This window comes from Molothrus aeneus, chromosome Z, assembly GCF_037042795.1.
Source record: "Molothrus aeneus isolate 106 chromosome Z, BPBGC_Maene_1.0, whole genome shotgun sequence".
Classification (NCBI taxonomy): domain Eukaryota; kingdom Metazoa; phylum Chordata; class Aves; order Passeriformes; family Icteridae; genus Molothrus; species Molothrus aeneus.
Window position 1 is genome coordinate 38,696,108 of NC_089680.1, and position 24,096 is coordinate 38,720,203.

Consider the following 24,096-nt stretch of genomic DNA (forward strand, 5'->3'; position numbering starts at 1 on the left):
CCCTTCTGGGGTCATAAGATGTGCCAGATCCAGGTGCTGACAGAGCCTGTTTGTAAGTGTGTCTATTTTAGGAGGCAGTTTCTGTGTAGAAATGACAAGTTTCCTGAGCTTCTCCAAGGCACAGACTCAGAAAAGAACAAGTTTGAGCTGGTGTTAGTTCCTAAAAAGAAGTGTTGTTTTTCTTCTGGCTAGCCATTACCTGGCTGAGCTTATTCCAACATACTTGGGACGGGGGTGGCTGGGAAAAATTGGAAAAAATTGCTTGCAAGTCAGAAGTGAAGTATTTACCCATCTGAGTGGGACTGCTCAAAACTGGTAATCAAACACTTGGTGAAGTAACTTGCCATTTCAGGATTGTAATCTTTCCTCTTTCCATCTGCAAAACTGGGAAAACAGTACTTATTTAGCTCATGGGCATAGATGACATTTCCTTCATTAATATCCTGGGCATGAGATACTATTCTTGCACAAAAGTCTTCAAGAATTCAATAGTATTTTTGAGAAAGAGAGCTGGTATCCCTGTTGTAATTTGTGTCAATTCTAAAGCTTGTTTATGCCTCCTTAAATGATGCCCAAAATAGTGGGCGTCATTTAGATATGGGCCCCCTTAGAATGAAACCAAGTGATATAGAAGTAGAGAAACCAAATTTGCTTAACTCACAGTGCTCAACAGTTATGTTTATGTGAAAAAATATTCCAAGATCTAAATTTTAATTTATTGAAGACATGGTTCAAATTTTTTACCTTCTCTCTATGTATGATATATATAATTATTTATCTAGGTGTTCCTTTAGCTGAATATTAGATATTGTAACAGGGTATGAGGATGGTAAATATTACCATATTGTTTTATTAGCCATACTTTCAAAGTATATCATGACGATGATATGAATTTGGCAGTGGTATTGTTGAACTAGAGTGAATGATAAAGTGGTTTGCAGTTGGTACTTGCATTAATGAGTAAGCATGAATTATAAAAACACCACTCACATTGAAGCTTTTCCAGATTCAGGTTGGTCTGAAAGACAGGGAGTAGTGTGGTATTCCTTTAATATCTCAGTACTATTTAAAAAATAAAATTTTTAAACCCAGGATTATGACTCAAATTACGGACTTTAGCTGAAATGAATGGGAAATGCTGGAGAGAAATGAGTAGCTGTGAAGAAGATGAAGTTTTTATGGCCCATACTGACCTCTTGCAATTTCTAGTAAACAAAATTAATCTGAAACTAATCATGAGCTGGGCTTTCTAATTTGAGTTCTGTGTCTTTTCCTCTGTTTCTAAAGAAGTATATCTTTCTTTTGCTGTCTATCTTGTTCACCATTTCTTCTTCTATTCCTACCTATTCCTACCTTCCTGGGTTCTCTTTTGAGCTGAATTATGGAAACAAGAAAATGAGAAAAAAAACCTCAACCAACCAACCAAAAACCCAACCAAATAAAAAGAAAAAAATCCCCCAAATAAACAACCCACCTGCACTTAAAAATCCCCAACAAAAAGTCCCAAAAGAAACACCCCCCAAAAAAAATCCAAACAAAAAATCTTCAAAACCCTCAAACAAACAAACAAAAACCAACCAACGAAACAAACAAAAACAAAATCAAAAACAAACAAACAAAAAAACCACAAAACAAACAAACAAAAAAGTCCCACAACTGCACAACTCTGTAGACCTCTTAGCTCTCTTTCTTTTCTGTTGGGCATACTTGACCTGATTTTAAAGTAAGCCCACTAATGGAGCTCTAGTCACCCTTTGTGACTCCATCATTTGTATAGAACTTCAGTCCTGCAGCGCTCACTTTTGTCCTTGACTAACATGGGCCATTCTACTGCTACAGTTAAAACTGAATAGGAAATAAATCAGACTTTGCTCATAGCTGGTGATTGCTGAGAAAACTTGCCTCCCTTATTCCAGGTGGCCAGGCAAAGCTAAAATGGTGATCATTCAGCTATGGAGCCTGGGAGTAAAATTTTTCTTATTTGACTGCTGTTGATATGCCAAATTCTCATCCTCCAACCTAGCCGCAGCTGGATATTTGGTTGTCATTGGGAGCCAAAGGTGGGCTGGCAGCTCTCCAAGTGAAAGAGATACTTTGCCACATGTATTTTAGACAAGTTCAGTCAAAAGGTTGCTATGTCTTTTCCTTTGAACTTAAATGAGGGAGGAAGATAGAGGGCTTTCTGGGAAAGCTCTTCAAGAAGTTGGGCATTACTCAGCTTCTTTAAGGGTTACAACAGCAGTACTCTGTATGCCATTTTTAATTATAATTTAATTTTAATCTGTTATAACAACCTTTAGTTTAGTGCTTTTTTCTTTGTTTTAAAGCTAATATCAAAAAATCAGTTCCTCAGTCACTAGAAAAGAACAAAACAGACTTTCCAAGGCAAAGAATACATGGAAAATAATGAAAATTGTCACACAATTATACGTGGGGTACTTTTGCAGTACAGACAGCTTTGGAAAGTGGAAAACTCCTAAAGGTGAAGAAGAACAGTCACGCTTAGGCTGTCAGACATCTCAGCTGTATGTGGCTGTAGGAAGTTATGAAAACACAGGTGTGTTGCTGCGTCCAGTTGCAGGTTGGCAGTAATTAGCAACTGGCTTAACTACTTACTTGCCATTAAAATTTATGCCTTTGTTGTTAATTATAAGTAGGGTCAATAAGTTGTTTTGGTTTGTCAGAATAAGATCTGCTCTTAGCAGTGATATTGATGAACTGCAGCTTTGTAAATGTCATGGGAGAGTGCTGTTGTCCAGACTCCTGCCCCTCTGCTAATTCACAGGTCAGTCCACTGTCAGTTTTTCAAAAGAGACTGGCTTTTTGTCTACAGTTCTATAGTTCCAAAAATTGTATCTGTAATTGTCTAATGGATTTGTTAAAGTGTCTCCTTTTCATGGATATTAGAGGCAAATGGCCTCTAATACATTTTTAATTAGTTGATTAAAATTAAATGATTAATTAGAGACTATCTTCTGTGAAGCAGAAGAAATTATGACAGGAGTAATCAAACATTAATTACTGAAGATTTTGCTGATCAGCTGTCTGCTGAACATGCTATACTGCAGGTGTGTGATAAGAATGATGCCTTTTCAGGCTCACCTAAAACCAGAGGGAAGACAAAATTAAGAGCATAAAAAGCAGTAATACTTATTGAAGGGCCTTCAGGTGCATTTAGGGCAGACAGAGCCCACCCAGGGGCTACACCCAAAAATGGATGGTGGGTCACAGGTTTTCACACTTTTGTAAGTTCGGTCCATTTGCATATTGGGGGTTAATCTCCAATTACAGCTTCAGGTAATGAAGTAATTTACTGCAAGTTTGCTCCCCCCGCAGCTTACTTATGTTTACATTACTTGGGGCCTGAGACGGTGAGGTGTCCTTGATTCCCAGGCCTAGAGAGGAATTGTTTTGTCTGACCAAAATGGGAAAGCAGTAGTTAACACTGAATATGGAGTTTAGAGTTACACACTAAAGAATTACAGGATTACAAATATATGAAAAACATAAAAGCTAAAATCCTAAGGCATCAGGAAAAGTAAAACTTTTCCATAGCTTCTACTCCAATAGGTAAACTGTACCTCAATCTGTTAGAGATGGAAAATGCTTTTTTCACATATGTTTTTTTAGTCATACTATTTTGAGGAGCATATTAACCTTTAATTGCCTTCAATGTGTACTGGCATAATAGTTCAAGATTTATTTATTATTCAGCTGGCATTATAGCACTATAAAATGGAATAGTTTATACAGGGTGGTATTATCTTTCATGGTGCAAGACTGGTGGCAAATCTTCTTTAGATTTTACTTTTAGGATTACCACATTGTTGATTCCCTTTGCTTTCACCTCAGCTTCCATGGTTTTGGTAGTTGGCTGTCAGTGCAGCTGTACATTGTTGGTTTTTAAAAATCATCTGGGGAAAGACAGTGTGTTTTGCTTGTTTTGTACATGAGGAATCATAGAACACATACATTAGCAAAGGATTCAAGAAGTTAGAGTTTAAATTTAAACTATGAAGATTTTCTTTTTAAGCAAAAAATCACCTGCTGTCCAGTAGGATAGCCACATGAAAAGCATTCACGTATGAGCAGTCTGACTATAACAGTGACAAATAACTCCAAGTGTTTTCTGAACTAAGAACTGCTGTCCTGGATAGCCAGAGAGCTGAGCCATTCCCAGGTGGGCTTAGAAGCATCCAACCCAAATATGAACAGGAGAGTTAGGTTCCAAAATAAATTATTAGGAGTAGACATTTGTAGTAGACAAAGCCAAATATGTTTTTCCTCTTCTGCTTTTATATCAACAGTTGATGGAAGTTATTTAGTTTATACTGAAAATGTTGGAATGTGATAGTCAAGCAGAGTTGTCACACCTGTGTTATGCTTTCCTGGTTGTCTAGACATTCCAGCCTCCGTTCATTCCTGTGGATCTGAATCCATCACCTGTGCTTAATACTTATGTCTGTTGAAAAAAACTAAATACTCCTCCAAATGGTATGTCAAGAACATGCTCTTCTAACTTCAAACAGGCCTTTAATTCTCTTGGGTTATGTGAAGTATATTGGTGTCAAGATAGAAAGATTACTTTAAAGAAACCAGGTGTTCATTCTCTGAGATTTTTTTTATAGACTTACCCATATATCTCCTGCTGTTTTCAGCTACAAGGAAGCATGTATTTTTGACTGTGGTGCTGCAAGCTTTTCAAATATATCTATGAAAGATGCCATCCAGTTTGCTGTAGTGGTTGTATGTCCTCCTTTGTTGCAATATGCCTTGCATTACCTAACTCAATTTCCGTCTCTTGAAAATGAATCTTATTCCATCTTCAAAAAGTTAAATTTATTCTTTGAGTTTGAGACACTGATGCCACAGTTCACTCCTCTTTTCTGTACCTCAGTCATCTGTCATCTTTCCAAAGCTTCAAAAATCTCAAGAGAATACAATGATTGTCAAATGTGAGAAGAGTGCTGTCTCAGTAAGTTTGACCTGATCAGGAAAATTTTCTTCTTTTCTTCTCTTTCCTTTTCACCCGAAATGACTTCTTCAGGAAACATCCAATCTTTCTGTAACTCAGTGGATCAAAGTGCTGTATTGTTGGATCTTAATCACATATGAATGGCTCCAGAAGGGATCAGAGCTGTCTTTGTTCATTAGAGGCTTCTAGGCCAAAACCGGTGCCAGCAGCCATAAAGGAAATATGTAGACCTCTGTTTGGTCATTCAGTGAACCATGTCACTCTAGGTTTGACCCCCACTTCTTTGCACTAGCTTCCTTCTGCAGGAAGGTGGCCTAGATCATGGCTGTAAAATATATCAATGCTAGCAATTGTAGGCAAAGGGATTTTTTTGCCTTTCTTTTTGATGTCTCTGCTAATTTTTCTCCTTGCTGTTTCCTTCTTCTCAATGTTACCAGCTTTAAGCACAAATTAGGTTCAAAATGTTCCAGATTTGTCTATATTAGACAGAGCATGGTCTACATCATTGTGGTGTCACAGTGTCTTGCAAAGTCTAAGTGCTAAGTATGTGCTAATATCAAAGTGTAAGACCATAAAATATGTTTCTGTTGTGCTGGGTGTTTTGCATATTGGTACTGGTTATAGGTAGATGGACTGCTCTACTAATAACATTTTCTTACCAAGTGATTTTACTTCTTTATAGCCCATCAAGATATTAGAAGAGCATAACAGGACATAACAGTATTGGATAAGACATTAACAAGACATTGTATTTCTCCTTTTGCTTCAGCTGTGCATTTTTGGGCAGCCATTTTAATGATAATGTCACTTCATGTTTTTTTGTGATACAAGCTGAGATGTTCTTGCTTGTAGAACAAGGTGTAGTTGATATCTGAAGTGCAATCCCGTACCTTTCTTACCCTGCTATATGAAGCATGAATTAACTGTATAACTCATAATAAACTTAATATCTCTGAATGTTTGTAGTGAAAAGAAAATAGAGAATGAGAAGTTGTGCATTATTCAGGGTATTTGTGCAAAAATATGAGTGTTGTTTATTGGATTATCTGTCTGTTACTGACATACTTTAAAATGTCATCCAGTGAAGAAGGCAAACCAAACAACTTAGCTGACCAATCATATACTCTGGATACTGAAAAGAAAATAATTGAATTGTTCATGTTTGCCCTTTAGATTAGAAAATTCATTGGGCAAAGTAAGTGACAGAGTGTTCACAGAAATAAGGATTGGTTTATATATATATATATATATATATATATATATGCGCCTTGTGACTGTCTGGGCTATGTAACTAGAACAGTATAACTTCAAATGTAGTTTCATTGGCTTTTTGTCTTCATATACTGTGTCCATAAAAACAGGCAAGTCTAAAAGGGAAAGAACTTTGTGTTTTGTCTAACAGTTCTGGTAAAATTCAGAAAAGTCAGATGTGTCAACTTTTAATTAAAAATGGAGTATTCAAATCCTACTACAAGCATTATGGTCTTGCATGTGTTTTGTATGAAATGAGCTCTCTTACTGAGAATTCAGTGAGAATTCTCTCTCAAGGAGAATTGCTCTCCTCCCTCCAACAAGAACAGCTGAAAATCTAATCAGACCACTGGACAGTGGGGTTTTTTTATAGGATCCAGTTGTACTTGTTTATCCATGCTTGTCTTTAATCTAAACCCAACTGATTTAATTTATATCTTCTTTTTACTGATAAATACTGTTAAAACATTTAAACTCTCGTGAAAGTGACAAAGGAAACATTTTTTGTTTTCTGTGTCAGATGTCACTCTTCAATCTTGATTTTTTTCTAAGCATTGTCCACTTTTCAGTATACTCTTCTTCAGATGTTGTCAAGTCATTTTGCAGATTCATGCTTTCTAGCTGGTGAACATCAAGCTGATACACTACCAGCTGGACTGGAATTTTTTTAATATGAAGTAATTTCTGCTATCATGGATTAGACATCTTTAGAAGCAGGATGTTTCATTGCTTGTAAATCATCTAAAGCCATTTTATATGGCTGATCTCTACTTACCCTCTCCAATTCCTGCTGCACTGCCTGTGGTCTGACTGACATGATGATGACACTGTCCTTTCTATTAATCTGTCTGCAACTAGTCTTATAAAACAGTGTGGCTGGTGGCACTCTTCACTGCATGTTGAGTAAATTGCTGAACAATGTGCAAACTACTTATTTATTTGAAGTCTTAAGAATGTGATCCCTCTCCAAAACAGTATTGCAGTAGGCAGCATTACATCTTTCCCTGCTTTTCTGGAGCAACGTATAAAACACTTTGTAATGTTAATTTTTTTTTTAATTGTTGTTAGTGCTTCATCTTGTAAGGAGGTGATTTCTTTAGTGAGAGGACAGTTGGAAACATTACATTATTAATATTTCAAATTCTAGCTCTTTACTAAGTAGACCTTTTTTGTTATAAGTCACTAAAGCATCTGAATTATTAGCAGCATACCATTAGTAAACTGATTCCCTATAAAGCAATTGAACCATTTTTCAGTTATGGAAGCAAACATAAAACATGAGTTTGCAATTTCTAGTCTTTTGAGTAAAACTGGCATGATCTGTCTGTCTCTTTATATAGGACCATACTAAACATTCAGATCTGAAATGTTATTGAAGAACATATTTATAGTGGTGTTTTTTTAACATATATACTTAAATTCATTACCTCCTTGCAATGGTTTCCTTTTCTTTGAAATCTGGACCATGTAAAGCTGAAAACTGTGTCTCAGAGCTGGAGATTGAGGAATATTCAGTAACCTGTTGTGAGTTATCCCCTTATGCCACCCACTGAATAATAGACATAACAGGATAGTAATACTAAATCTAAGTGAAAGTACCAAGAATAAAGCTATGATATAGTGCTATTTTTAGACTATAGAGAAATCAAAACTCAGATTTATTTTTGTTGTTTATGGTTGAAAGATGTTCTATTTGTTGTTTTATTGCCTTTGTAATACTTTGGAGTTGCACAGGTGGTGGTGATATAACAGTAGATAATATACTATACATCTTGGCATAGAAATAGCAGAATAGTTTAATCATATTAAACCTTTCAATTACTGCCTCACAAATGGCTATTTGTTTTTGATGGGTTTCTCATTCAAATAACCCTCGACCTCATAAAATACTAAACCCATACTGCAACTTATGCTTTATTATGCCAGATTTTTCCCATTTTCAGTTTATGCAGTTACCTTGTATCAAGTTTAAAAATAATTCTTTAAAAGAATCAATTTCATGGTGAATGCATCTAGTCAAACAACTCATTTAAACAACATCTTACTCGTGTGTAGCAGACCGTTTTACAAGTAACTGAGAGTTTTACAAGCCTGTGTTTCAGACAGGATAATTGGTTGTTTCTCATATGTGAGCTTGAAATTTAAACTTGTTAGCTTCAATATACAGAACCTTTCCTGGCTTGGTTAGGAGTATTCAGTTAAGGTCTTTTTAGCTGTAGACATATGTAATAATTCGTTATCAAGAAGTGGTAAAATGGTACCAATTTTGAATATGTTCTGTAAAAGCTAGTGGTTAAAACCTTTTCCTTTGTCACTAGTAGTCAGCAAACTTAGCCTATGTAAAGTAAACTCAATTAGGAATTGCAAATGTGCAGATTTCTGACTTATGTAGAGCGCCAGAACCTCAGAATTTAAAGAGGTGATTTTGCTTCTATTAGACCTCAATTTTGAATAGATGGGTTGCTCTCTAAGGTAAGTTGAGAATGCTTAGAAAAGTCTGTTGCATTAAGATATTTTAGTCAAATTATATTAATCTTCTCATCCTCATAAAAATTTAGTGCCAGCTATACATTTGATATATTTGATTTCATTTTCACTGCAGTGCTTACCCCAGGTGTAACACTAGGGCCTGTTGGTAAATTGGCAAGTCACATCCAAAGGTGGAGGAAAGGAGCTGCCAGCTTGCAAAAGCCAGGTTTCCCTTTCTGCTAGAATCACTGGACAAGCACCTGGTTTTGTTTTTCATTGGTACAGTCATGATACTTGGGGTGTTACTAGGACATAGCACCTGCCTCCAGGTGCTTTTCTTCAGAAATAATCTGGCTTCTCAATGACTTTAAAAGATTTTCCACAGCTGGCACATACAAAAGAAAGCCTTAATTCACCTAAAATAACAACAGTTTCATTCCAAAACCTGTTTTATGCTCCTTCAATATTATTTTCAGTAGCTATTCTTTAAGACCTTAAATTTTACAGATGCTGTCAGTCAGAGTTTGGCCATTCTTTGGAGAGATGAGAGGGACATTTTATAAGGACATGTGGTGATAGGACAAGAGGGAATGGCTTTCAAGTGAAAGAGAGAAGGTTTAGATTAGGTATGGAGAAGAAATGCTTTACTGTGGGCAAGGTAAGCATTTGAACAGATTGCCCTGAGAAGCCATGGATGCCCCATCCCAAGAAGTGTTCAGGGTGGGATGGGACTTTGAGCAACCTGGTGTATTGGAAGGTGTCTCAGCTATGGCAGTGAGGTTGAAATAGGGTGATCTTTGAGGTTCCTTCCAACCCAAGCCATTTTATGGTACCTTGGAGCTGTTTTGAATTTTTTATGTCAAGGTTGATATCCTTCCTGAGGTATCGATGTCTCTCTCTTCTTTCTTGTATACACAACTCTTGATCATTTAATCTCTTTCCTTGAAGTTTGGATCAATATAATGTGGGAAGTGATCTCTCGATGCAGTAAAGAAAAACACTCATCACTCATTCTCTTACCCCTTCTCATGGAATATTTTTACTAAAAAGGCTTTTCAGAAAGGTAGAATTCCCTGCTGCAACCTATGCTAATGGAAGGAATAGCTCTGGCACTTAAAAAACAGAGAGAATCTTTACCTTTAAGTTCAAGAGTCAAAATAACAATAATCTTATTCAGCATCTCATTGCATTCACCCATCTCCACAAATCCATCTGGTCATCCATGTCTTTTCCAGCACCACTGCTGCAAATCTCTATGCACAGGTGTTTGCTAATATTATTTCCCATTTACTTGACTTAAAACATCCTGTCTTGCTGTAAAGTGCTCACTTTTTTCTTCCATATCTATGATTGCTCATGCATTTCTTATCATTTTAGGGTTAGTGGCAGATTTGCTTTGCACATGGATGTTCTGCTGTGTACAGGACTGTGTCTGAATTAAGCTGTGTAATTTTTCTCTTGGTATCCTTGTGCGTTATGAAGAAATCTGAAAGCAGTGAGGTGGCCTTACTCAAGCAAACCCTGGTCAGAAAACCTGGAGGGGTTCTGCCGAAATTCTAGGTGGAGGGTTAAAAAGTATCAAGAAATAGATCAGTCCGGAGCTGCCTGGAATAGTAGTTTTAAGTGGTGGCTTGCTGTGGGTTTTGAGGCATTCATCTTCTCAGAGACATGGATCTAGAAAACACAAAGTACATTGCATCCTCTAACCACAGGGCAGAAAGAAATCCTCAGAAAGAGGTTCCACAGATCTTGGTGCTGGAGCAGCTGGGAGGCTCACAGAGCCTGTCACATTCTGACAGCCAGGAACTGAACCTGGCAGTGGCTTGGTCTCTGGGAACAATTTTTACTTAACAAGTATTTTAGGTTAACTTTTTCAAATGGATTTATTACACGGTTTTTGCTTTTGAACAAGAAATGGTTAATTGCAGTTAGTTCAGGGCTTCCATTGCCTCTATGCAGACTTTGTATAAGAAATAGTTTTCCCATTGGCAAAAACCTCCCTGAAGGGAGGTTGGAACCCTCCTACACTAATATGTTGTGCTCTGTAACTGGTAAGGAGCAACGGAAAAAGGCACAGCTACTGTCTGTGTCTGCTTGTGGTAGCACACACCTCACAGAACCACAGCTGCTGCTGAGTGACTTTTTCTTTTGTGCTCCATCTGACTGTTAACTTGGAACAGTGTCAGCAGTGTGAATCTGAGGAGCCAACCACAAAGCCCTTAGAAATCCTGCTCTTTGCTGCTGATACAAGGGTACATGTCCATACAGTGTTTTGGTGCTTTGCAGACGCGGGCACAGTATACAGACGTTCTTTATTCAAGTGCTAGATTCGTGTACATGTTCAGGCAAATGCAGATGAATCATTATATGTGCACTTCTCCAGAAAATACTGCTTATCTGCTATCGGAACAGAAAACATGCTATTTGCAGAAAGGATGTCATAATAACGATTGATCTTTGGACTTCTCATTACTCTAAAGGTTATTTTGATATTCAACATCACAGGTAAACTTTTTTGGGTCGGGGAGGGAAAAATCTCAGTACTTGTGTCTCAATGTTGTTACTAGTTCAAACCACAATCTGTAGATAAAACTAGCATATTTTGCTGCTGAAATCAGCATACTCTGTCAGTTGTTTTATATTCTGAAGTAAACCATGAGTACCTGCAGTCTGTTTAAGAAAAAAGTATGCTACAAAAACTCTAAGTCTCTGAAAGATGTTTCCTACAGGTCTTGAGTGTTGAGTGTCTACTAGTTATTTGAATTCCTTAAGCTATTTAACTGAAGTTATAACAAAAACAAACCTGAGTCAGAGATCGTAGAGAGGAGATGACTGGTGGTATAGTAAAATCTTTCAGTAGATTTCCTGTCAAATTATCTTTGGATATGTTCCATTCTATACTTTTTGTTAACAGATTAGAACAACAATAGTAATTTAAATGAGTTATCCTAAGTTTAAATTAATCTTATATTCAATCAGTCATTTTCAATACAGCTTAAGAATATACTAGGATGTGCTGAGAATACACTAAAATAGAAAATTGTCCTTACATACAGTAAATTGGCAATTTTGTGTCTGTGCTCTATGGGGAGGAAGAAGGATATGTGAATTTTAGATGTCCTCCAGATAGCTATCTTTAACCAGGGCTAATTTTCAGCATTACTCTTTAGGATTTTATATTCTAACACTTTATGTGTAAGTACATAACTGTCAGACAGTATCTGTGGCAACCCACAGTACATAATAAAATGTAGTGGTAAGAGAGAAAGCAAAAGGACCAGTAACTTAAAGTGATGTTTGATTTTCAATTCTGAGTATTTCTTTGAAGTAAAATAAAGAATTAAAGTGGCATTAAAGAAAAATATTTTACTATGCTTTCACTGCATGCATTTTTGTACAGTATCCTCTTCTCTGTTCTTGTTTCCCTTATCACTCGAGATGCTCTTTCACTCACTCTAGGGTTGGATAATTGTGAGCCCTTATTTTTTTTTTCTGGTTATATGGTTATATGAATCTTCATCTGGAAGTCTGGTTTTCCCTGTATAGGTATGCTGCTGCTCTTCTCATGTTATTTCAATTTCTTCCAGTTGTAAGAAAAGCACATGCTTATATGAAAGGAATATCCTGGGTGAATGAGACATGGAAGGCAAAGTATAGGTCTATATTTTTGGCAGCTACACGGTTTACTATTTCTTTTTTACAAAATAATAGAATCTAACAAAAAAAATCTAATGCGCTGTAGTGCACTGTTGTGTAACACAAAGAGTGTGTGCAAAGAGTTGATGGATCCTAGTAGCTTCTCAAAGCCTATCTTTGCTTCCATCCACATACAAATCTCAGTGGTACTTCTACAACCTCTGCAATTTTCTGTCCTCACTCTCATCCATCTCATCCATCTTTATTTTTGTAACATGACTCTGTCTATCTGTAAAAAAACCACCCCAACTACTCTGTTTTAAAAACCTTCCAGCTCTTTAGCTCACTCCCCCTTTTTCTTGTCTCCTGCTTGCATTTGCCAGTACTCTGTGCTCTCTGGAATAGTGTGGCTCTGTGGATTTGTCAGGCATCCTATTTCTTCATTCTGAATAGTTAGTTATCTTCTTTAAAATACATTTCTTTCAACTATCACTTGTAATCTGAAAAGTGTTGTGACTTGTGGCCACTGGAGATAACAAGGATGGAAACATGCACAAAGCACTGTGTACATTACTTTAAGTGACTGTATTCCCCTTTGTAAAGACTTAGAAGCCAAAAATATCATCCAGCTCTCTTACAAAGCTGAGTTGGATGTGTTTCAGGTAGTCTTTTATAAAAGGCAAAATCAAAAAAAAAAAAAATTGGAAAGCTGTACAAACTAGAAATACCAATTTGTAAAGCATTCACCACTACTTTTGAGATGTACTAAAAAGCCTCTGATGGTTTTGTAATCTTGTCTAGAGAAATTGCTTACCCTGCTATGACACAGAAATGCTGAAGAAGACAGACTTATTTTTTCTTTTGATTTTACTTCAACAGGTTATAGTTTAAAGTTAAAAAAAAGGCAGCTCAATTACATAAATCTGATTATCATATGTACTTAATGGACTCATTGCAAATTTTTAACATTGTGCATACAGACTTTGGATTCCTTGGTACATTAAAGTCAGTGAGCAGTGAAATGTATATCCTCAAAGAGCTAGAATATAAAAGCATTTCTGTTGCTGATAGTGTTGTTGGACCTCAGCTGGCATTCCTGGGAGTAGCCCTGTGCATAGGTTGCTCCAGACCACAGCACATCACCATCCCATCTCATCATCTGAGGCACTTTCATTCCCCTCCCTGTTGTGTAAGAGATATTGCATATGGAATCAATAAACATGTGGTACAGGTGCTTTAGGAGGAGTGCTTATGATGCATAGGTGCATTACAAGGATCCCTCTAGACAAGGATGAGATCACTGTTAAGAAGAAGCATACGAGCAGGCCTACGTGAAGTATCTTTTTAGGAGAAGTGAAGTGTCTCTGTAGGATGAATAAATATTACAAAACTTTGGCTGAGAGTTGTGCATGTTACAGCTGCTCTGGTCAGACAGGAGGTCCTTTTTAGCCAAGTGGACTGTCAGATAAGGAGCTTTCTAGCATATTTTTCAGGAAAAGCATGGACGTGTAAACTCCTGTATGACAGTAGATTAAACGAGTTGATTTAAGATTAAGTGGCTATCAGTCCACTCCACACAATCCTATAAATCACTGTACTCAGAAAAGAACTAGCAGAAAAGTTCATGTAGCAGCTCATGAGGCTGTGCAGTTTGTAGTAGAGCACACCAACATAAGCTCCAGTGGATTTCAATTTACTTTTTAGCATCAGTGGTGATTTAAGTAATGAGTTCTACTCTATGGTTAGTAGGTCAACATTTGTGGTTTCTATTTAATTTGCCAGAATTTCCTTTCTTTTGTTTTCTCTTTTCTTTTTTTAGACATGACTTCTTTTACCTCTAATGCCATCCTTTTCCTTACTGCAATTGGTGAAAGCTTTTTTTGTTTATTTTAAAGTCGTCTGAAGCAGTATAAATATACTCTGAGCCTCTAATTATGGTATTTTTTTTCTGTGCCACCTGCAAGCATTTTACTTTTTTAGCTGCATAGTTAATTTTCTTTAAGTTACAAATTTTATGTAGTTTCCCTTTTTAAAACTTATTGCTATGTAAAGTAGAGTACTCTTGGCTTTTTCTCTTCTCCAAATATATTGAATTTGCACAAGAATTGTTATAAGCAGCTTGTCTGTTGTTTGTTGAGACAGCAAGCAAAATTCCCTCTCTCTCCTGCGTCTTCTAAATGGTTGTTCCAAAAAGCAGATTTTTATGATGTCTGAAAAGATATTATCAGCATCACAGCTCAGTGAAACTTTCACAGCGTTAATATGGGCTACTCTGGTCTCCCCATTATTACTTTGTTTCTTCTCCATGCAGATTTGGAATGGACGAATGAACCATGTCTTATGGTTAATACATGGATTCAGCAAATTAGATTATTTTAGTTCAATTCATACCTTCATCAGTCACCCTTTTGCAGTAACAATTGGTAAATCCTGTGAAAGCCTTTCGAAAATTTTGTCTGGTGGGGACGTTGACAAGACCAGGCAGCCTTTGATTGGATATAATACACATGTTTTGTTACAATTTTTTTGTCCCAGTAAAATTTTTCAATAAAACAGCAATGAATGAAAAAATATTTTATTCATTAAGTTCTCTGTTTACCAGCCTGGTAATGTAAGTGACTATCTGAATTTTGTATTTGTTTACAACAGATTAGTCGCAGTGGGCTGGAAGCTTTTCTATGTTGATGAAATTTGGTAGTATAATTTTGAATTTGAATGAAAAATAATGCTTTCAATCAGCTTTTTTTCATGTTGAATAATAGAGATTACTCTTCTCATGTATTAGAACATCTAAGTTTTCCTATAGATCTTATGTTCACATGGGTGGTGAACTGAATAGATGATGAAGTTCATTAATAGAACATAGAAAAGCTTTCAGCAGAGCCTGGTTACTCAGCTTACGTATATCAATTTAGTAACATCAGTTCCACACTGCTATGATAATTTACACCAGCTGAGGTTCTGGGCACTGATCCTTTTTATTGTGTCTTGACTTTTCTAGCACGTAGGCTAAGCAACATTTGATAACCATATGTTTAGTGTATTGTGCCAGTAGAATAGGACTTAGAAGGTGGAGTGTGGGAAGAGTGGGAATTGCAAACAAGTATTGTTAGATTTTACTGACTTCAGAATGTGGCATAAATACAATGTCAGGTTCTCTATAAAACAAGGCCGCCATGTGGAGTGTGGAGTCAAGACATACAGTGATATCCTGTAAAAATTAGTAAAGAAATCTTAAAATTAGATTTAATTGGATGTATTTTCTTCTAAATTTATATCTTTAAAAATTTAGTAATCTCAAAGTAAAGTTTTGAAAATGCAAACCCAGTATGTAAATGTGCATCTGATGCATCAGACTTCTGAAACATGTTTGAGTCTTTATATTTTACTTCAGCATCCATGAACAGGCAGAAAGCTTTTCACTGTGGGAAGACAGAAGAGTTTCTCTTTGGAGCTCACCCCTTTGTGCTAGTGTGATTGAAGGGAGCTGTAAAATAGTAACTGCTGATTATGCAAGAACTACCTAGGTGTGTGAGTATTCTGTGAATTTCAGCTTTCTGTGGACACTTGGGTGATCAGTGTACATCCTCTTAGGAAATCTGCAGGGAATGAGTGTGGATGATGATCAGTGGGGCAGAAAGGAACTACAAAAACAAGCATGGATGGAGAACTGAGTGCATTCCAGTGGAAAACTCAACTGTATAAAAAGAATTGGGCATCTGATTGTGTCAATCTTTTCATGTTTCATCTGTTGCATGTAAAAAATGGTTCTTTTTCAAGTCTAAAAAAAGTACTTGCTTTTAGAACAGAATGACTTCTTCTGAGTTGAAGGGAGAAAAAGTTACAGTAAATTGGAAAATATTTGGGTCTGCAAACTTCTTTCTGGAAGTTTCAAAGTCCAGAAAGCCCACTCTCAAAACTTTGAGGTTTAGCAAACTCCACTGTGGTATGAAGTTTAAATGAGGAAGTTTAGTAACACACCACAAAGTGTCCCTTGGGTTATGAAAAATCACTTCTGTGCTACTTCTGGTTTAGTTAGTTATTAATTGTAAGCCAATTAGTGTTATTTTTCTAGATTAGTATTAGACATGAGTCATTTAGCAGATCTTTTTTTTTTCTTCTGCAGAAGGTATGAATGAAATAACTCTTACTTGTGAATATAAGCAGTTGTGCTTTCATGCCAGTATCAAACCCTCACATTTTAAAAACAACTGCCTAACAAAGACTTTCATTTCAGCATTCATCTAGGACCTATTACTGCAGATACTCTGAACTGTTCCTTAGTGGGAAAAATGAAGACAGCACATCGCTAATTTAGTAACATTTTGATTACACAGATAGAAACAGAAAAAAATACATTTTGATCCACTTTGGGTTATCCAAATAATTTATCTGCAAAATTTGTTTCACTAAATCTGTTGGCATCTGCAGTCACTGAAATATAGCTTAAAGGCATTGTATTTTTCTTGGCTAGAGGCTACCTTGGTAACTTGTGTTGTATATGCCCACAAAGACTCAGTGCTAGTTACTGCCATCATTTCCCTGAGCACATGTTTCTACTTTTAAACCCAAGCGCTGTCCTTACAATGTAATGACCTCCCTTCATTTGGCAGAGCCCTAGTCCAAGAGGCTGTGTAAGGAAGATTGCAGACTGACTTCAGTGAGCTCCAGGGTCTGATGGCAATAGTCTTCCAGTAGAGGGGGTGTGGTGGACATCCTCTGGGTTGTGGGTCTGAAACATCTTAGATTACTCAGCCATATTTGTCAGCTTAACACCAGCGGGCAGCTCTATCCGCTAGCTGCACTGACACCTTGCTTTGTTATCCTTCTGTGCAGCTTTTACTTTCTCCCCTCGTGTGACAGTCAAGGAGGCTGCTGCTGGAACAGGCAATAGAGCTTCCTTACCCTGCTTTTCCAGTACTGTGATCAGTGCCATTAACTCAGTTTAGTAATGGGGGGTAAATTCAAGCTGCTTAAAAAGTTGCAATGCATCCCTTGTAGATAGTAGTAAAGACATAAAATTGTACTAACATGTCAGATACTGGTGAGGCACTGAGATAGCAATGCTAAAAAGTTGGTATGTTGCTATTAAAATACTGGTTTGTTGGAGCCCCATTTATTTCAACTTGTATGTTTTCTAAATTTGTTTTAGGGGAAGTGAATGTCAAGTACCACACTTCATTTTCAAATGTTATTGATAAAATTCTACTTCAATGAAAAGAGATTTAAAATTTTTCACACTGTTGTTTCTGGGTTAGCAGAAATTCTCATCTCAAAACCACCATTTTTCCCCTAATATTTGTTACTTAACATTCTGGTTGAAATTCCTTTCTAAAAACCAAGAAAACCTGCCTGATCATGGCTGTATTTTGAGTTATGTGAGTTGATACAACTCAACTTGTTTTTTTCTGTTAGAATTCATTAATAGGTAAACAAAACTGTTGTTTATCAGTAGACACTATAAGAGCTACACAGAGATGTTGCAGTTTGCATGGGCTTTGAAAGCCTTTTTTTTTTTCTTTCCTCTTTTCATTCCTTCTGCACATGGAGCCTTACACAGTGTGGCTCCAGTTGCCTGTCTAGGGCCTCTACTGCCTACCATGTTGTGAGTAACTGCTGCTGTAATTGTGCTGCATATTTACAGCACGGTCTCTGCTAAAATTAAGAGTATTTTGCAATAATTACAGTGAACAAAAATGGGCAAACTAAGTCAGGACTAAATATTTCTGTTGATATATGGACAGTTGCAGGAACTGAGGGATGTAGTTTTGAATGCAAAAACTAAAATTCTATTGGACGAGTCAAATTGCAGAGCAGACTGTTGGTCACATACCTTCAAAGACTAAAATTTTAATGAAAACAGTGAACTATGGACCAGTATAACCTGCAGGCTGCGTTCTCTTCTAAGAGACATCAAAAACTTCTTTTTGATATTGTACTTTCTATTTTGAAAAGTGATTGGAATATACTACTAAATAAAAATCTTTCCTTCCTCAGTCTTTCTGGGTCTGTATTTGTGTCTTGACAGTGGTTGCAATGTCAGTAATGATTGGAGTTTCTAAGAAACTGCATCATGTTTCATGTATAATACTTACTCTACTGTCTTACTAACATTAGGGTGTTAGTCTTCTATGTTTAATTTTTTAAAAAAACTAGGTAATTTTGAAAGAATTTTAATTTTTATAGGATTTTATTGGTCACAAACAGATGCTGTGCTATAGTTCATATTTGACTGGAATGTTTAGGATCTGTAATTTTTTTATGTTTAATTTGTGAAGTTACAGTAGTATGTATCTTAAGTGTTACCAATAAGATACATACATTTTTAACATTGAAATACAAACACAGTTTCTTATTTACTTTTACTGTTTTGGATATGTTTTTGAGCACATGTTTCATGTGCTTTGCTGTTTGCCTCTCAAGTCAGTACAATTCTTCCTCAGACCTCCCATGCTGTTAAATGTATGGGTACATACAAGCTTCCAAGCACCCCTAAAGAAAACACTTTCAGGTCATGTCATATAACCTGTATTATAAGGGCAGCTCTGGGTAAGATTCTAAAAAATTAATATCCTGATTTTTTTACATGTTTTTATTGGTTTGGTTTTTTAGATGTGAGACAGAGAGTTGTCATAATATAATACATTGGTCTCTCTTTTTTTCTTAATAGATAAAAAAATATTTTGAACTTGAGCCACTTGCACGTGGAAAGCGCTGGATTCTTAAACCCTGCTCCTTGGATGATATGGAGGCAGTAAAAGACAGCTTCTCCCTTCTAATAAACTTGCTAGAAGAGAGTGACTTCGAACCTTCAAGAATGTGAAAGCCAAGAGAAAGAAGAGGTTCCCACGCATCACTGTACCTGCTCACTCTGTCACAGCTTAATTGCAGCGTAGTATCAAGGCTGAGCTGTGATATGTTGTTCATACAGAGTTAATGCAGAATGTCCTTTGGTTAAAATAAATGTTCTGTGAATCAGGTACACAGCTATTTCCAGTAAAGTTGTCTACACTACTGAAGTAGAAAGTCCCTCTTTGTTTACCACTATTTCTGCACACTGCATGTTGCTTTCTTGCACCACGATCATCCTTGGTAGAAAAATTTACATGCACAAAAATAACATAGTCCATAAAGGAAGAATTCCACGTGTTACCTTGAATTTTAAAAATAAGTGATGTCTAAAGAATTTATGAGTCTAATTTAGCTTGTTTGTTGACCTCACATTATGGAAAAGCACAGCCACTGAGAACCTTAATAGGATACCTAAAACACAAGCAGTTTCATGTTAATGCAAAGGTTATTCCTGAGGTTTTATTAAGTGAAAACATAGTTGAGGTAGCGGACTCCACAGGGTAGTTGATTGTCTTCTAAAGTCACTGCAAAACCCTGCCAGAGGCAGTATGGTATTTTGCTGGAAGTTTGCTGAAAAACAAAATTAACAAACAGATGTGCACAGATAACAGTACTTGGGGAAATCAGCTGACATAAACAGGTGATCTAAGTAAAAAGATTTTTAGAAGTATATGAAAGATTTTACAAATATACAGAAGTTGAATAAAGTAATAATTTTCATTGAAAGTAGTTTTCCGTAAGAAAAGTGGAGCAAATATCGGTTAGTTCGTCTGTGGAGGCTTTATTACTAGTTAAAAGTATAAGTGATTTTTAAATACTTCCTTTATCACTCATTCGTAGACTACTACTGTTATTGTAACATTGCCAAGGCATCTATCCAGTAATTAAGGGTCTTCCAGTGTTTGTACTATAAGGTTCTCTTTTCAAGGGGATTATATCTTGTTCTTTCAAACTTCCTCTGGGCTAAATGTTACTTAGAAAGCGAAAAAGTAGTCATTGGAAACAACATTTGTAATACATTTAGAAGAAGTTGATTTGGGTCACGTAACACAGTCCACTTTTCCTCTTTCCTTGTTTTCCCCACTGTAGATTTGCAGTATTTTAGCTACCTTTTGTTGATTTTTTAAAAAACTCATAAACTTATTTTGTCCATTGAAGAAATGTGCCAGGCCACTGGTTGACAGTGACAACAGGGTATGTGCAGATCAGTCACTGGACTGGTGCATGCCTTGAATGCTGTGCCTTGTGCATTCAGCTACCCTTGTGCATGAGTGTCTGCAAACACAAACTCGAATGAGGTGTCATTAGTTCCTCATCAGCTCTGCTTCTGTCTTGAAACACACAATGCCTTGTTTTCAGGGCTTTAAGCAACATCTCTTTCCACTCTGAGCATTTATCTTCTGTTTGAAGTTTATTGTAGTTCCTTACTAGTTTATTTGGGGATAAGAAAATAGTAAACATCAGCTTTTGAAGGCTCATAAAAGCCATTTCTCTATTAATTGTAATTTTGCTCTTTGTTAAACAAAATGTTTCTCATACGTATTTTAGTTTACTTTTCATTTGCCATTAATTTCTTGCATTGCTACCACTGTTGTAACTGCTTCCTATTATCAAAAAGAAGCTGGGAAAACTGGTAAACTCCTTGTTTAATTTTGAGATGGAATAGGCAGGAAGCCTGAAGGGCATGTCCTTGCTTTGTTTTGTGTTCTCTTTCCTGTCAGGTCAATTGTCTCACTGCTAATATCTTGGAAACAACCAAGAACTGGAATTGTTCATTTTAAAGCACAGAGGAGCCCTGCTTTGATTCAGTTCTCTCTGCACACTTTAGTCAGGACCCAGCTGCCCATCAGTTTCTCTTGTGAGGGCTAAGGAGGTTCCCTTCCCTGGATTTAAAGGGGAACTGAATCTAATTTACATTTCCAAACTCCCTAATTGCTGACATGGGCTTAAAGGCTACAGAGTCCCCAGATTTCCACAAGGTCCCTAAATTTCTGTTTTATTTAGGCACAGTAAAAAATAAGCAGGGAGGAGAAGTAGGAGCATTATTTCCAGAGAAAGCAGGCAGTTTGGGAAGGCAAAATGAGGGATTCCAAGCTTTTACTGCTTTTTCATTGGCCATTAGTTAGAAGATGTAAAATAACATTTTTTTACTATTTTCCCCTGCTTTTGTTTAGCTATGGACCAAAAGGTACAGGAAATGAAAATAAGCCCAACTCTATTGAATTCTTGAAACTGTACTTATTTCTACCACCAGTGAGTTTGTCTGGTCCAAAAACTTTACTGGCTCCAAGTTTTGATCATGATCTCCCGGCTATGCACTGTTTGAAGGTGCTACATAACTTACATGGAAATGCCCAAGAAGTCCTTGATAATGTGGTTTTGGAGAATGCCAGTGGCCATTTAGACTAGAACCTTTTGATACTTCAGTGTTTTTTCTTTAGGCAAATGTCAACTGCACAGAAGCAATGATTTTAATTTTCAGAATTATTTTGAGTATGCTCTTTCTTACTAATATAGTGATCATTCCTCATCACAGGTTGAAACAATACCTCATAACTGCTGAAGGCTAAGACCAACACCTAACTTTACTTTGAATGTAGTACTTCTGTGGTTTTGCGTTGTAGATGGACTTAATGGATGTGTACCTTTTAAATGTCTATAAACAACTTCACCTTTTTATGAGGGGATAACAATGTTCATAGCAGCTCATGTCACACTTCCTTGTCTATAGTGTTGTTGAATGCTCTGGCTATGGTAGAATATGTAAGCACCATGCAGTTTTCAGATAACCAATCTTAACTGCTTTGGTTTTTTGTTTGTTTGTTTTAATCTTTCCACATGTGTTTGTCATTTAGGTGGAATAAACTTGGGCACTAGGCTCTACTTTCCATGCAAGTTCATTAAGGAGTGAACATTGTCTTTTTAAAAAAAGATATTGTGCTTTAATGTTCTTTAGCCATCTGTTAAATTACTTTGTGTGTGTGTGTGTGTGTGTGTGCCCACACTGGGCTTCTTCTCAGACCTGTGGCTGTCTGCGGTGTCTCAGCCGTCAGAATGAAAACATTATCAATCAGTATCCAACAACAGCTGGTTTTGACAACCTTCTGTCTGCTGCCTAATGCTTTACAACTCATCAGTAAGGCTTCTTTGTCTGCCCACTCTGAGCTGGTAATTTTAACTGCTTCATGTTGTGTCCTGTACTTGTACTATTGGCATTTGTACGGCTTAAAAGTTAAGTCTTAGTGGGTTTTGATATTCTTTCTTGCTGTATAATGCTCCATGTGTATCTTAGCTTGCCTATTCAAATGCGCTATACGAAAATCTGTGATGTATTATTTCATTTAACTTCTTGCATTTCATTATATTTATAGAAGTTGCAGATTTTTGTACCGTATTACTTAATACAGTTGCCTTTTTGTAATGGCAATTAATTTATATTACAAAAGTTTGTATCTTTACTGTAGTCGAAAGTATTAGTTAACTGCCATATTATCTTGACTTTATACTAAAAATACAGTATCAACAGAAGTTGATCCAATCAAGTGGTCAACTGCTGACATGGGGAACTTGTACTGTTTGTGATTTATACATGATTTCCACTATCAGAAAAAAAAAAAAAAAGAAAGAAAAAGAAAATAAAATAAACACTGTGTAGAACTGACTTGATAAGATTTTGTTTCTTGAGTAAGTAGCCAGTTTGGGAGCATGGCATATTACCTTGATGTGGATTCTTCAAGGTAAATTATTTACTCATAAGTGAAAACAAATACTACTGTATAATTACTGGTACATCATACATAGTTGCAAATTCACATACATATGTATGAAATAGAAACTTCCAAAATCAGCTGATTTCTTCCACAGCAAGATGTTTTTACTCTGGAAGTATATCTGAAAGATATTGCAGATTTATTGGTGAAACAGGGATTGGAATAATCCCTACACAATTGCTCCATAATATTAAACTGAGGGACATGTTTATGCAACTAGAAATTCTTTTTCAATAAATGACACGGCAAAATACATATACAAAACACAAGTTACAGAAGCTGAGCAAAGGAATATATTCTGGGAAAAATAAAAGCTTGCTAAAATGGCTCAATGTTGTCCTGTCAAACACTGTTTGAGTAGAAGGTGCTCTCACAATGCAAGTTGTAACAGCTGATGGAAGAACACCACTGCTAAATCAGACTGGAGATGGTAGTGCAGTTACTGAGGTATGCTTTTCTCATGTCACTGTTTTTTAAATCTGCCTCTTGACCAAGCCTAGGAATGAAATGAAAGATTTGTAAACTGAGAATTCTTTTAAATTGTTTGTTTCATACAAATAGGAACTGAAAACCAGCTAATCATGCCTCATTTGATAGCTCTTAAAAGATTTTTCATTAGCTCATTAGCCCTTTGACCTAATAGTTTAAACAAATAAAAACATCTGTTTGTGTCAGCTGTAGGGTTAGTCATCCAGGGCCCAGGTTAACATGAGGATAAGAGGGAGTCCCATATCCAATATAAAAACAAAAACCAACCTTTTTCAGCATCTGTAGTTGAAAAGGACACCTGAAATCAAGTAGGCTGTACTGAGTTCTGTTAGATGAAGAAACTGAAGAAGATCATTATCCTTTTCAATCCTCTGCCCTCATAAGTGAACTGACTAATTTCCTTGTGTGGGTTTGACTGAATTTTAATTTAAATAGTTCTGATACATTTATTCTTAATTCTAGCTGTTTATAATGTATTTGAGCTTTTATCACAGCTATGTTTAGGGAAACCAAAATAGGCTGTATGTAATCCTTGTTCATTATATATGAATTTCATAGGAAAATGTAATACGTGGTATTCTGGTGGGTGTTAATGGGATATCATGTTCAGCACTTCCATTTATAATGTCTTAAATATAACTTGATTTTTTAATC

The 24,096-nt window shown here is 36.3% G+C and overlaps 1 protein-coding gene across 3 annotated transcripts in view; it reads left to right on the top strand.

The window, feature by feature from the left end:
• The window catches only part of ARL15 (ADP ribosylation factor like GTPase 15), a 227,054-nt gene extending 204,309 nt beyond the window's left edge, over positions 1 to 22,745 (top strand). For all 3 annotated transcript variants that reach the window (XM_066569551.1, XM_066569549.1, XM_066569550.1), the window contains one exon: positions 19,002 to 22,745. In XM_066569551.1, coding sequence (XP_066425648.1) covers positions 19,002 to 19,154 — 153 coding nt within the window. In that variant the 3' untranslated portion in view covers positions 19,155 to 22,745. The remainder of the gene's footprint in view (positions 1 to 19,001) is intronic.
• Positions 22,746 to 24,096: the final 1,351 nt, after the last annotated feature.